This window comes from Capricornis sumatraensis, chromosome 1, assembly GCF_032405125.1.
Source record: "Capricornis sumatraensis isolate serow.1 chromosome 1, serow.2, whole genome shotgun sequence".
Lineage (NCBI taxonomy): Eukaryota > Metazoa > Chordata > Mammalia > Artiodactyla > Bovidae > Capricornis > Capricornis sumatraensis.
In genome coordinates, this window is record NC_091069.1 from 27,734,618 (window position 1) to 27,747,461 (window position 12,844).

Consider the following 12,844-nt stretch of genomic DNA (forward strand, 5'->3'; position numbering starts at 1 on the left):
CAAAAGAAACTTTCCAAAAGAAATGTTAGGAAAAGTCTGAGGAATCAACAGCTGATTTGGAATTGAAGCAAATGGGAATGTAATCAACAAGTCACAGGAAGGACTGGAGAGCAACAATCTAACTTAAGAGTTCTCAGCAGATTTGAGATGAGAAAGGGAAAAAAGAGATATTCAGGCATTAGGGCCAAGGACCAAAAATCACAACTCTGAACATGCAGTCCTGAAGGAATCCTTAAACCTACATCTCTGAAAATTTCTCTCTCATTGATGAAGTATAGTTTCATTCCTGAAAATAGAAAATCTTGTGGGAAGATGTAGTTACCTTCGATGGGAGATATATCCTCTAGGGCCGATGTCTTTATTAGGATGCTGTTTTCTTTTTTTTTAACCCAGGGAAGATTTGCTTTTTTAAAAAAATTTTATTCTATATTATAGTTGATCAACAATGTTTGTTAGTTTCAGGTGTAAAGCAAAGTGATCCGGTTATACATATTACATTTATTCTTTTTTTTCATTCTTTTCTCCATTTAGGGCTTCCCTTGTGGCTCAGCTGGTAAAGAATCCGCCTGCAATGCAGGAGACCTGGGTTTGATCCCTGGGTTGGGAAGATCCCCTGGAGAAGGGAAAGGCTACCCACTCCAGTATTCTGGCCTAGAGAATTCCATGGACTGTATAGACCATGGGGTCACAAAGAGTTGGACCCAACTGAGTGACTTTCACTTTCACTTTTCCCCATTTAGATATTACAGAATATTAAGCAGAGTTTCCTGTGCTATACATAGGTCCTTGTTGGTTATCTGTTCTAAATATAGCAGTGTGTAGGTATCAATCTCAAACTTCCAATCTATCTCTCACCTCCCCCACCCTTGCCCTGGATAACCGTAAGTTTGTTCTCTAAGTCTGTGAGTCTGTTTTATAAGTAAGTTCATTTGTATCATTTTTCTAGATTCTACATATAAGCAATATCATATGATATTTGTCTTTCTAGGATGTTATTTTCTGATTTGGGGGAATACTGTATTCTGTCATAGAAGAAAATAAATGAGATTGATGAAACACAGTATGTTAAAATTAGATAAGTTAGAAACTTATGAGACATGTTATACAAAGTAAATACAGCATATTTGTGTGACTATACCTAATACTGGGCTTCCCAGGTGGCTCAGATGACAAAGAATCTGCCTGCAATGTGGGAGACATGGGTTCGATCCCTGGATCAGGAAGATCCCCTGGAGGAGGACATGGCAACCCACTCCAGTATTCTTGCCTGGAGAATCCCCATGGACAGAAGAGCTTGGCGGGTTACAGTCCATGGGGTTTCAAAGAGTCGGACATGACTGAGTGACTAGGCACAGCACAGCATACCTACTATTGATGAGGTGCTAAAGATACAAAAGGTAACCAAGGCACTAAGTATTCATGGCTCACTGGATATGCATGAGGCTTAGAACATGCTCAATATGTGTGAGGTCTTGATTCAGTTACCCACTGATGACACTTGTCCTCTACCCAGGAAATACAACTGAATCCATGACTGCTCAGCAGTCCCAGTGGCACCTACAGCTGGGACCAGGGAAACCTGCCTCCTCCTTAGAGCAAGTATGCCTCACTGGCCTCAGACACATTCTACTTGATAGAGTCCCCCAATCTCAACTGTGGTCCTCTTCCTGGCCACACCATTAGGGGGAAGCTGGTGAGAAAGAGATAGAGTGAGGACATAGAACAGTACATAACTCAAGAATCGGGAACTGGAATCTGTGTACCCGACTGGCATCCTTCACTAACAGTGTTCATCTCTCCCATCACTTTCTCCTTGTTCCTCACTGTGTACGTTAGGTTGATTCAGTAAAGCATGTGACTTAAGCATCATTTTTTGGTGTGTAATCCTTTGTGTTCCATGACCTCCAGAATGGCTTGCCTGCTAGTGTATTTGGAGGCTACCATTATATCTAGGTAACTTCCCACAAGGCACATGAACACAGAGACTTAGAAGACTTCTGGTCTTCTCGTTTTAACTAGGCAGAGCAACCCACTATCTACATGAACTCATTTAAGCTCCAAACCTCTTCTCATAGCTCACTATTCTCTATCTGCTACAGGCCTAACTTGTCTCTAAAGGACCAAAAACATAACATATTTGGATTAACTAAGTACTGAAGCTGCAATAACAATGTTGTATATTTCTCTTTATTGCCTCTACTAAATGTCAGTGAAACTTCAGCAAATAATCTTGATGAAACAGTGCTAAAGTCTGGTTTGCAGCCACAGAATAAAAAGATGTAAGTTCATGGGAAATAGAGAACATTTTTAGCTATCTTTAACAGGTAAGAAATTACACATGACTGATTACAGTTTTTCTTTTTAAAATTAGTGACAGTAAATGAAAACAGGTTCTTATTGAGAATCACTTCCCAAACCCAAGACTTGTTTAGATAAAAGGTCCAGCTTGGTGATAATGTTTCAGCTAAAACTATAAGTACAAACTGGATGTCTTCTATAAATTTACATCATTATAAATAGAGACAAGTGTTCTGTACAATATTATGAAGAGTACATGCCAATTGCCATCTCTTAGATGAAACTAAGAAAGTGGGTAAAAAGGAAAAGATATCAAAAATAAGCTATTAGGGTTTCCCTGATGGTCCAGTGGTTAAGACTCTGTCCTACAATGCAGGGGACACCAGTTCGATCCCTGGTCCAGGAAGATCCCACATGCTGCGGAGCAACTAAGCCTGTGTACTGAGCCTGCATTCTGGAGGCCATGAGCCACAGCTACCGAGCCCACATGAAGCAACTACTGAAGCCTGCAAGCCCTAGTGCCTGCGCTCTGCAACCAAAGAAGCTGCAGCAATGAGAAGCCTGCATACCACAGCTAGAGAGCGGCCCCCACTTTCCGCAACTAGAGAAAGCTCGGATGCAGCAACGATGACCCAGTGCAGCTATGAAAATAAAAAATAAATTTTTAAAAGCTATTAAAAACAATTCAAATTGTTAAAAAAAAAAAGTCTTTAAATGCCTCTTTAGTGATCACTTCTGAAAGTAAAACAGAGAACACTTTCAATGCTTATTTAATTAAACACAACTAGAAATAGAGCTCATTTCAGAATTACAATTGTTTAATCTCCTTCTGGGCTTGCCAGGTGGTGCTGGTGATAAGGAGTCCGCCTGCCAGTGCAGGAGACATGGGTTCGATCCCTGAGTCGGGAAGATCCCTTGGAAAAGGGCATGGCAACCCAGAGGAACCTGGCAGGCTACAGTCCATGGGGTCACAAAGAGTCAGGCACAGCTGAGTGAATGAGCACACACTCACACCACCTCCTGATACAGGTTATGTCCATTCCCTAAATTCAGCTCTGCTCCATTCTCACACCTCCCCATCCCTCTCCATCAAAAATGTTTAATGAATTAGTAACCTCGACACTGTGAGAAAATTTTTTTCTTATTTGGAATATTTCCATAGTGTAATAACCAGCCACAAAAATAGAGATAGAAAGATAGGCAGATAATATAGTCAATTTCTATATATTTTATATGAAAATCAGCATCATTATTTCATAGTTGTATTTTTACACAAAATTATATATATACATAACATGTCTATGTATATATACTATTGGGTTTTGTTTTTTTTCTTCCCTTCCTGATCTCTGTCTTGTACCGAGGTCAACTTCAGTCCTTCCCACTTCCAGAGCATAGCCTTATAAGACTACTGCTCTTCCAGACCCATGTCTCACTGTGTCTATACTATTAGTGATACTAGAGTGGACATCTGTGGCGCACCCTGGCCCTCCTCTTGGACCCTGGGACTGTTCTAGGGATGGGCACTGATCCCAGCCTGGCCATTTAGCAATTTTTTCCCGTTTCATTTCAGACTTGAATTAAGAGTGGTAGTCTCTTCCTAATGGTGGAGATAGTAAGATGCTGTATTTCCTGATACATGAAGAAAGCCAGTCTGGTTTTTTCACATCTCACAGCTTAATATTTATTTTACCGTTTATGAAAATCCAAAAGAACGGCCTAACAGAGCTGTCCACCACACGCAGATGACCTTCTCTTTACTCATTCTGTCTCAATCGTGGATTTCTCAACAGCTGACCCAAAGTTCAGAAGACAGTGAGGCGTAACCAGTTTCTGTCATATATATATATAATACATATGTGTATAAAAATACAACTCTGAAATGATGCTGCTTTTTACATAAAATGTATGGAATCAACCTTATTATATAAACTCTCCCGGTATATGCAGTTTGTCAGTTCTTCATCCCACTGCACTATGGCATAAGGGACAGAAGTTGTAGTTGTTTATTTCCTGAGCCAGGACACAATGCTTACACACACTGCACATCCAGAACTGATACTCAGCAATTGGGCTTCCTGTGGCGACACACGTCGGCAGTTTCCCTTCACCTCTGTAAAAACAAGAGGAGAAAGAATTACACTTTAAAATATCTCATCACTTAAAACCTTATTTATTGCACTAAAAAAACCCTGAAGAATGTAAAACATTTCAAGATAAATTTCAAATAAAAACTTTTCTTGCAATGAGAAAATAAATCATTAATATACTAGTAGGACTAAAGAAAACAGACATTGAGTACAATGTTAAGGTGGCTTGTTACTTAGTCGCCCAGTGGTGTCAGAATCTTTGTGACCCCATGATCTGTAGTCCACCCGGTTCCTCTGTTCGTGGGATTTCCCAAGCAAGAATACTGGAACGGGTTGCCATTTCTTTTCTCCAGGGCATCTTCCCAACCCAGGAACTGAACCCCCATTTCCTGCACTGCAGGTGGAGTCTTTACTGCTGAGCCACCAGGAGTTAAGGTATGAGACTTTAAAATTTAGTGATTTCATCATTATACTACACTATTTAGATATAAAAATCTATATAAAAATGACATCTACTAACTACAATTGGCCCTACCCTTCAAGAAGGCCGTCCAATTCGGATTTTCTGTTATCTTTCGGAGTATGTTTGGTGAAGATTTCTAGAGCAAGATCTTCATATTGCTGCTTCTGTTCCGAACTGAGGGTCTCTAAAGATTCGAGTTTAATAAAAGCTTTTGAACAAGTACCAAAAGCTCTACTGGCACACGCACAGAGTGCTAACAGAGAGTAGATCTCAACTGCAGGGATGATGTCTTCATAGTCTCTCAGGTGAAGAGCTAGGAAAGAGAAGGCAATCTGGATTGTGTAAAGCAATCACGCCATCATGAACATGCATGGAGAAGCATGTTAGGCTGGCTCAGTTTAACCTACATGAATGTTAGCAAAGTTAATGGAAACAATGGTAGGTGATCAGAGGACTAGTAGGGGAAGTAGATTACATGACCACCACATTCTGTAACACCAGCCAACAGCTCAGGGCCTATAAAACTTACCACCACCAAATGATGCACATGGCTGCACCACTTAGAAATACACCAAAAATTATCGGTGTTAAAATACACTGCAGGTATAAATATATAAATATAATTATAATTGTATAATTTTTATATGTTTTATATTTATAAAATATATAAAACATTTATATGTTCTATATAAATATGTTAGAAATTTCTGTGGATTCTCAAAACAATATCATGTTTCTTTTTGTTTTAAAAAAAATGTGTAGCATGAAATCATATGTTTTCTCTCTGTGTTTCTTTGAACAGATTATTGCTTTTCAGTCTGTCTTATTGAAAAAATACAACTTTGAGAAAAAAGGAAGTGAAACTGAGTCTCTAAGTTATCAGCTCAGATGATTTATTTTGATTACCATATCTTATCTTCACAGGCTGCAGGGCATGGCCAAAATAGAAAAAAAAGTGTTACTGAAGTTAATATAAGAGTAACTTGAAGGAGTTTGCCCTTTGTATTCAATTTATGACTTTTTAGACATGTTGCCTATATGAGTTAACACACCCACCTGTCTTCAGTGCAGTGTCAACATAGCCCTCGTAGAGCTGTCTTTGTGCCAGTATGAAGAAGTGGTAAGCCTCAGCCCCTCTCCAAGCATTATCAGTGAAACGACTGCTTGTGGACAGACCTTCTTCTTCCAGCAAACCAGCCAAAGCAGAAGTGGCCTACAAATAAAGCAGACCCACATCTGCTGTCAGCACAAATCTAACAACAGGCCTGCCAACAGAGATGATTTCTGAAACTTATACATTAAAATATCTAGGGAAAGGGACTTCCCTGGTGGTCCAGGGGAAAAGAGTCCGTGCTCCCAATACAGGGGGCCCAGGTTTGATCCCTGGTAGAGGAACTAAGACCTCGCATACCACAACTAAGTCCACGAATCCTAACTGCTAAGCCTGTGCAGTGCACCACAATGAAGACCCAGCACAGCCAAAATAAATAATAATAAATAAATAAACTAGCATATTTCATCATTACAGAACTGTCACCACAGACTTTTCTATTATAATTCATACTTTGTTAAACTGACACGATCAAATTTTTTCTTTAGTTTTACTGAGGTATAATCAACAAATCAAATTTTAAGATATTTGCAGTGTAGATTGTGGTGATTTTATATACGGATATATTGTGAAAGGATTCTCTTCCCCAAGGAATGATCAAATTTTTAAACAGAATCGATTAAACTTTATGTTAATACAATGCTCATTTACAATTTAAAAAATACACATATTTCTAGGGAAGCTTTTAAAACTCACTGATTAGAAAGGATTTACCAAGAAAGGAATTAAGCAAAGATTACAGATTAGTAAAAATAATCATTTTCAATATTTCCAAGTTGAGATGTCTAAATGTGAGCACTAATTCCATATCATTTATTCTTTTTCCTCATATCATTTAAGAAAATAAATGCAAACAAACAACTACATTAAATGGTCTATCCATAAAGAGAAGTTTGATCATTTGGGTTTTTTTTCCCTTAAATGCTTCACATGACTTAACATTACTTAATGCTCCACCTTACCTCTGAGCTCTTTCCTTTAACTTTGCCTCGTTGGGCATTTTTCATTTGTTCGTGGTACTGCTCTATAAGTAAAGCTGCCAGTACATAGAGCTTCTTCACACGTAAAGGTTTAGTTCTTTTCTTTGCCTCTTCATCTGCAATCTTTAAATATTTAAAGAGTTGGGGGAAGATATTTCTTAATCTATGTTTGTACAAATGTTCTCATTTCTGAAATATGATTCTCTAAAAAGAGGAGTCAGTAGGGTGGAATATAAGTACCATCCGTTTATGACAAATATTTTTAAACACATTTTCTTTTCCTTAGTACTGATAAGTAATTAGTTATTTCCTTAGTATTTAGCCATTGGAATTAGAATGCAAAACAATTTTAGAAAATAACAGATGCTGATAAATAATTAAGTCAGAGTGAAGAAAGCTTTCATTGAAAGGGTAGTATTTTATATAACAGATTTTTAAAATAATTTTCAAGTACCTAGAGATAAGATGGCTTTACCATGGTACATCTCCAGAAATTTAAATCTGTTTAAATGATTCAGAAGGAAATTTTTCCTTTGTCATTAAATCAAATGGTAAAAGAATAGAACAGAATGTAAAATTTGCTTACGTTAATTCCATGCTAGTCATGTTCCCTCCAAATGCCTACTATGAAAAGTGTAACATCTTTAAAACTTGCACATTTAAAAGGACTTGAAAATTTATTATCAACAGGATTTAATTTCCAGTTATGGAAACTTGTACTTTATAGTAGCTGAAAATTCTCTAATTGTTAACTTCAATATTAAGTAAATATACAGTTGTTTAGGAATCAGTAAGGTGCTAAAATTAATAAACAGCCTTTTTAGTAAAAGGTAATACTACTAAGATAACACATAGTTATACTATGATAGTAACAAAATGAGAGGGATTGTGCTGTAACAATATTTGTTTCGAAAAAATGGAAAATGTATTCTTTAGTATATAAGAAAACATTGGTAACTAAAACAAATCAAATACTCAGCAAGATTGTTACATTACCTTAAACATCAGCTTGGCAGCATCGTAAAAGTAACTGGCTTTCCGATAGAGTTCTATGGCATCAAGAGTTTTATTCTTTTCCAATAAATGAGATGCATACCTTGCTAACAGGGAACCAATTTCTTTCATATTATGACTTTTAGCCAATTCAACAGCTTTGTTCCACTTGGGGAAAATATATACAACATACAATTACCCAAGCATTTACAGTCAGATACGTCTAAAAATACATAGAATAAAGCTTTAAGTTTATAATAATAAATAACACTATATCAAAATTTAAAACTGGGAAACATATTTTTTTTAATCAGAGGAATTATAAATTTTAGAAGTCAAATGTGTCAAAATAATCAAATGATCTTAAGATTGATGTGCTTAAGGAGCACATCTGAAAAAGAAAGCATCAAAGTTTACAGTCATATTAATCTTATAATTCTAATTTTACATGAACTATGAGCAAGAAAAAGATACATTTGTTTATAGTAAAAAAAATATGGAATTTCAGTTAAGAAAATATCCTATCAGATATAACATTTAAGTTATTTTTATAAAACAAATGGAGCTTTATAAAATACTTTAAGAAAATGTTTAAAAGAATACATTGATAGTGAACAATTTCAACAATTCTGCATTTTCATTTTAGTTAAATTCCAGCTCTTAAAAATATCAAATATATGTTTTCTATAAGGAAAAGAAAATAGATTTGCCAAAATAAATATTGATAAAGTAACTCAATTCCTTCCTCTTGCAATGACCATTAATTGGTCCTTCTTTGGAAACAAAACACAACCCTAATAAAATGCAGAAAATCATGAAATGACTTCCAGACAAAAACTTGCCAGACTAAAAGCACAGGGTTTTTTTAGGTTCCCATATTGAGTTAGTTATGAGGGGGTCACCCTTAATGGTAGCACTTCAAGAGGTAAGTGCAAATTCTGACATTTTCTCAGTCCTCAACCAAGTAAACAAATATCTGGCTCCTTTCACAAAATCTGTCTCAAGCTTTCCAACCCTTGTCCTGAAAACAGTCTTTACAGCATCACTCTGGTGACTTTCAGCTCCTTACTTGGTTGAGATGTACACAGGTATCCACTGCTGCCTTCGGCTGATTACATTTCAAAAAGGCAGTCACTGCTTGTTCACACATTCCAACTCTCACAAACATCTGTGCTATTTCCTGCGGACAAAACATTACCATCAGATTTCACAGAACAAGGAAAAGGCATCTGCTCAGAAAGATCCCCTGCAGAAGGAAATGACAACCCACTCCAATATTCTTGCCTGGGAAATCCCATGGACAGAGGAGCCTGGAGGGCTACAGTCCATGGGGTCGCAAAGAGTACAACACAACTTAGTGACTGTACAGCAAACAGCATACTAATATTTCTTTTAACCGGACATAGAGGCAGAGGCTACTAACTAGAAAGGATGCTAAGGCATCACCTTTTATAAAATCTGTGCTTCACTGCACACAGCACAGATCTGATTTTCAACCAGGTTCTGAAGATACTGAACTCTTGTCTTCTTTCACTTCAGTAGCTACTTTACAGAAATGCCAAGCCCCAAAACAAACCCCAAGCTAGTGGGTAAAAAATACCTTTAAAGGATTGATGTGATACTCAGTGTTAATCATTAATTAGAGGCTTAAGGGAAATCTCACACTTACAGGGCTCTCAAATACCTCTGTTAAGCAATGTCCCAGACAAGTTGGCTATTCATTAGTTCAGGAAACTAGGCCAAAAATGGAAGAGGGGAACCACAACAAAAAACGATTATGCCCATTGGGCTATACTTGCCAATTTTCAGACTATCTGGATTTTTTTTTTCTTTCTTAATATCTAAATGGTCAAAGTTTTTCTCTCCCCATTAATTATCCTGGAGAAGGCAATGGCAACCTACTCCAGTACTCTTGCCTGGAAAATCCCATGGACGGAGGAGCCTGGTGGGCTGCAGTCCATGGGGTCGCTAAGAGTCGGACACGACTGAGCGATTTCACTTTCACTTTCCACTTTCATGCACTGGAGAAGGAAACAGCAACCCACTCCAGTGTTCTTGCCTAGAGAATCCCAGGGACGGCAGAGCCTGGTAGGCTGCAGTCTATGGGGTTGCACAGAGTCCGACATGACCAACGTGACTTAGCAGCAGCAGCAGCAGCAGCATTAATTATGCAACAATTAATTTAAAGAGCCCAAAGAAGAAAATTTAGAACAAAGTTACAGAGAATTCTACCTTTAGGTTCATTCTTTTTTTAAAACGTTAAATTCTTTCTTGTTAATATAACCTACTAAAGTCTAGCTATCTTTTAAAACTTTTCTTATAGTAAATTTCAAACATATATAGACACGTACTACTCCCCACACCCACCTCAAATCACTCTGAAGAGAATCTCTAACAACATATTATTTCATCTGTAAATATTTCATGTGTTCAGCTAATTTTTAAAGCAATGTTATGAAACTGACAAGCCCCACACAAGCCTGTAATCATGTTAAAATAGTAGGAATATGACTGATTTTTTCTTCTCCATTTTGAAGCATTCCGTAATACTGAAAATTGTTTTAATAACTAAAGCATCATTTCACGTCTTAGCAACTGTGAAGTTATAATTTTTAATTCTCCATATTACAAAGTACATTTCCTCACTATAACAGAAAAGCTTATAAAGTAACCTAACAACTCCCAAAACTGAAATGCATAATATCCTACTGGAAGCAACTTGTGGTTTTCTGGAAGTGAATTGGCAAGATTCTCCAATCCCACATAATCTTCTAACATATAATAACATTCAGCTAAGCGTTCCTGGTTCCGGCCTTGTACATAATATTGTATAGCATTCAACCTACAGAAAGAAAAGAAAAACTTTTAAATGAATGTGAATCTCCTGATAAATAAGCACTTTCACCAAAAAAGTTGTTTCACTAGAATGGCAGCACTAGTATAGTATTACTCTAATCATCATCTTTAGTTATAAAATATCTTTGAAGCACATAAATTGAAAAACCAAAAAAAGACTGCATAACCTATTTTAGGTACAATATTCTTTGAATATTCTTAAGAAATACTGCTTTACTCTGACACACAGTTGTATTTTCAAACACTGACATAAATAAGGAAGCATACTGATCAAAATGATAGCTTCAGAATAAAAGCCAATGATTTCTGAAAATAAGCTACTATAATAAAACAAGCAAACAAACAGTAGAAAGCTACCTGGTGCTAAAGCATACGTCTTCTGGGTTTTGAAACTCCAAAGTCTTACCATGCTCACCTGACAACTGGAAGGATCCCTTGCTCCTCCATGGTAACTAGGGCTATGTGAACTCTGGGACCTGGAAGGATGGTCCTCATTTCCCTGACATTATTTCATAGGGAAGTACTCTACACAGGCAGCTACAATTTCAAGTGCAGAATGAATGGATGGGGAGGTCCAGATAGATGACCTACCTCTTTTGTCGATCAGCAAAGTAGTCTCCGATGGCATTGTGGGCTTGCTCAAGGAGACTGTCATCCGCATCACCTGATCCAGTCTTCAGGAGCTGGAGTACTCTAAACCAATCTCCCAACTTCAGCCGGAGGCCAATAGCCAGATCTCTACAAAAAAAAAAAAGATATTCATTCAACAAGCATTTAGCAAGTGCCTGCTATGTGCTAGGTTCAATTCTCCAATACTGAGAATACACAGCAATGAAAAGACAGATAAGTTAACTCTCTAAACATTTTAGAAATTTAGCCTGACCAGGGAAGAGGCAATGGGGAGAACCTGCAACAGGAAAAAAGAAACACTTTTCTGCCTCTTATTATCCTAGGCTTTCAATTTACTTGGCAAAATAATCCCTTCAATAATAATCACTTCTTTTCATCAGTTTCTTAGACATGATCAAGCTTATTTCATGTTTACATGTTTGGTTTAATATTTCTTTTCAAAGCTTAAGTTGTATTATTATCAATCTCCTGAAAGCACAAATAATAAAAACTAGATATAATGTTCACAGCTGAAATGAAGTTCATATAGTAGTTTATATAAAGAAAAATGAAATATAAAGAATAAAACTCAATCCCTAAATACCTTGGAATTTCATTTCATGCTCCTTGACAACAGAAATTTAAATAATGACCTAAACCAAAACAGAGAACCTAAATAATGAGTGGTACAATAAATGATAAAGCCCCTAGTCTCTGTAGTTACATGGGTTTTTCCCCTACCAAATGAAAAAATCTCCCATGGCTAGTCATTAACATCACGTAAAGACAGAGAAGAAAGCTGCCCCTGAATTACAAAGCATAAATTAAGGTCATGTTGAATGTCTGACTTGGAATCCAAGCTGAAGTCATTTTTTTTAAAGAAATGGTGTGATATATTTAGTCTATTTTACAATCCTCATTTGTTTAAAAAAAATGCGGATTCTGGGAGCAGTCCAGATGCCTGCACCTTCAGCACTTACCTTCTGTCCATATCCAGATACATCCTTTCCGCCTCCTCAAACCGACCGAAGTAGGCAGCCACCTCTGCCTGCTTCATGGGCTCGCTCTGCAGGTTGCCCAGGCGCTTCACAAACTTAATGCCCTGGTAATCTTTGCAACGCACAAACGCTTGCTCTGCAGTGTGCAAATCCAGTTTCTGAAGAGCTGCTTCAGCTAGCAGGCGCCTATATTAAAAAGAGAAACAGTAAAAGCCTGTGGTGAACTATAGATAAACCAGTCTTGAATCAGAATTCAATTACTACACCTACTGCTTCTAGTGAAACACAGTGGGAAGTGATTATTTTAACAAATTTATAAACTTTTTTTTTTTTTTTTTTTGCTGCACTGGGTTGCACGCAGAACTTCCCTGACCAAGAATCAAACCCATGGCCCTTGCAGTGGGAGTGCGGAGTCTTGGCCACTGGACCACCAGGGAAGTCCTAAT

At 37.2% G+C, this 12,844-nt stretch overlaps 1 protein-coding gene across 2 annotated transcripts in view; it reads right to left on the reverse strand.

Moving 5' to 3' along the window:
* Positions 1 to 4,260: 4,260 nt before the first annotated feature.
* Positions 4,261 to 12,844, reverse strand: part of WDR35 (WD repeat domain 35) — a 51,234-nt gene continuing 42,650 nt past the window's right edge. For both annotated transcript variants that reach the window (XM_068973497.1, XM_068973496.1), the window contains 9 exons: positions 12,381 to 12,584; positions 11,383 to 11,529; positions 10,645 to 10,777; positions 9,005 to 9,115; positions 7,939 to 8,103; positions 6,925 to 7,065; positions 5,908 to 6,064; positions 4,924 to 5,164; positions 4,261 to 4,411 (listed from right to left, as the gene is read on the reverse strand). In XM_068973497.1, coding sequence (XP_068829598.1) covers positions 4,261 to 4,411; positions 4,924 to 5,164; positions 5,908 to 6,064; positions 6,925 to 7,065; positions 7,939 to 8,103; positions 9,005 to 9,115; positions 10,645 to 10,777; positions 11,383 to 11,529; positions 12,381 to 12,584 — 1,450 coding nt within the window. The remainder of the gene's footprint in view (positions 4,412 to 4,923; positions 5,165 to 5,907; positions 6,065 to 6,924; positions 7,066 to 7,938; positions 8,104 to 9,004; positions 9,116 to 10,644; positions 10,778 to 11,382; positions 11,530 to 12,380; positions 12,585 to 12,844) is intronic.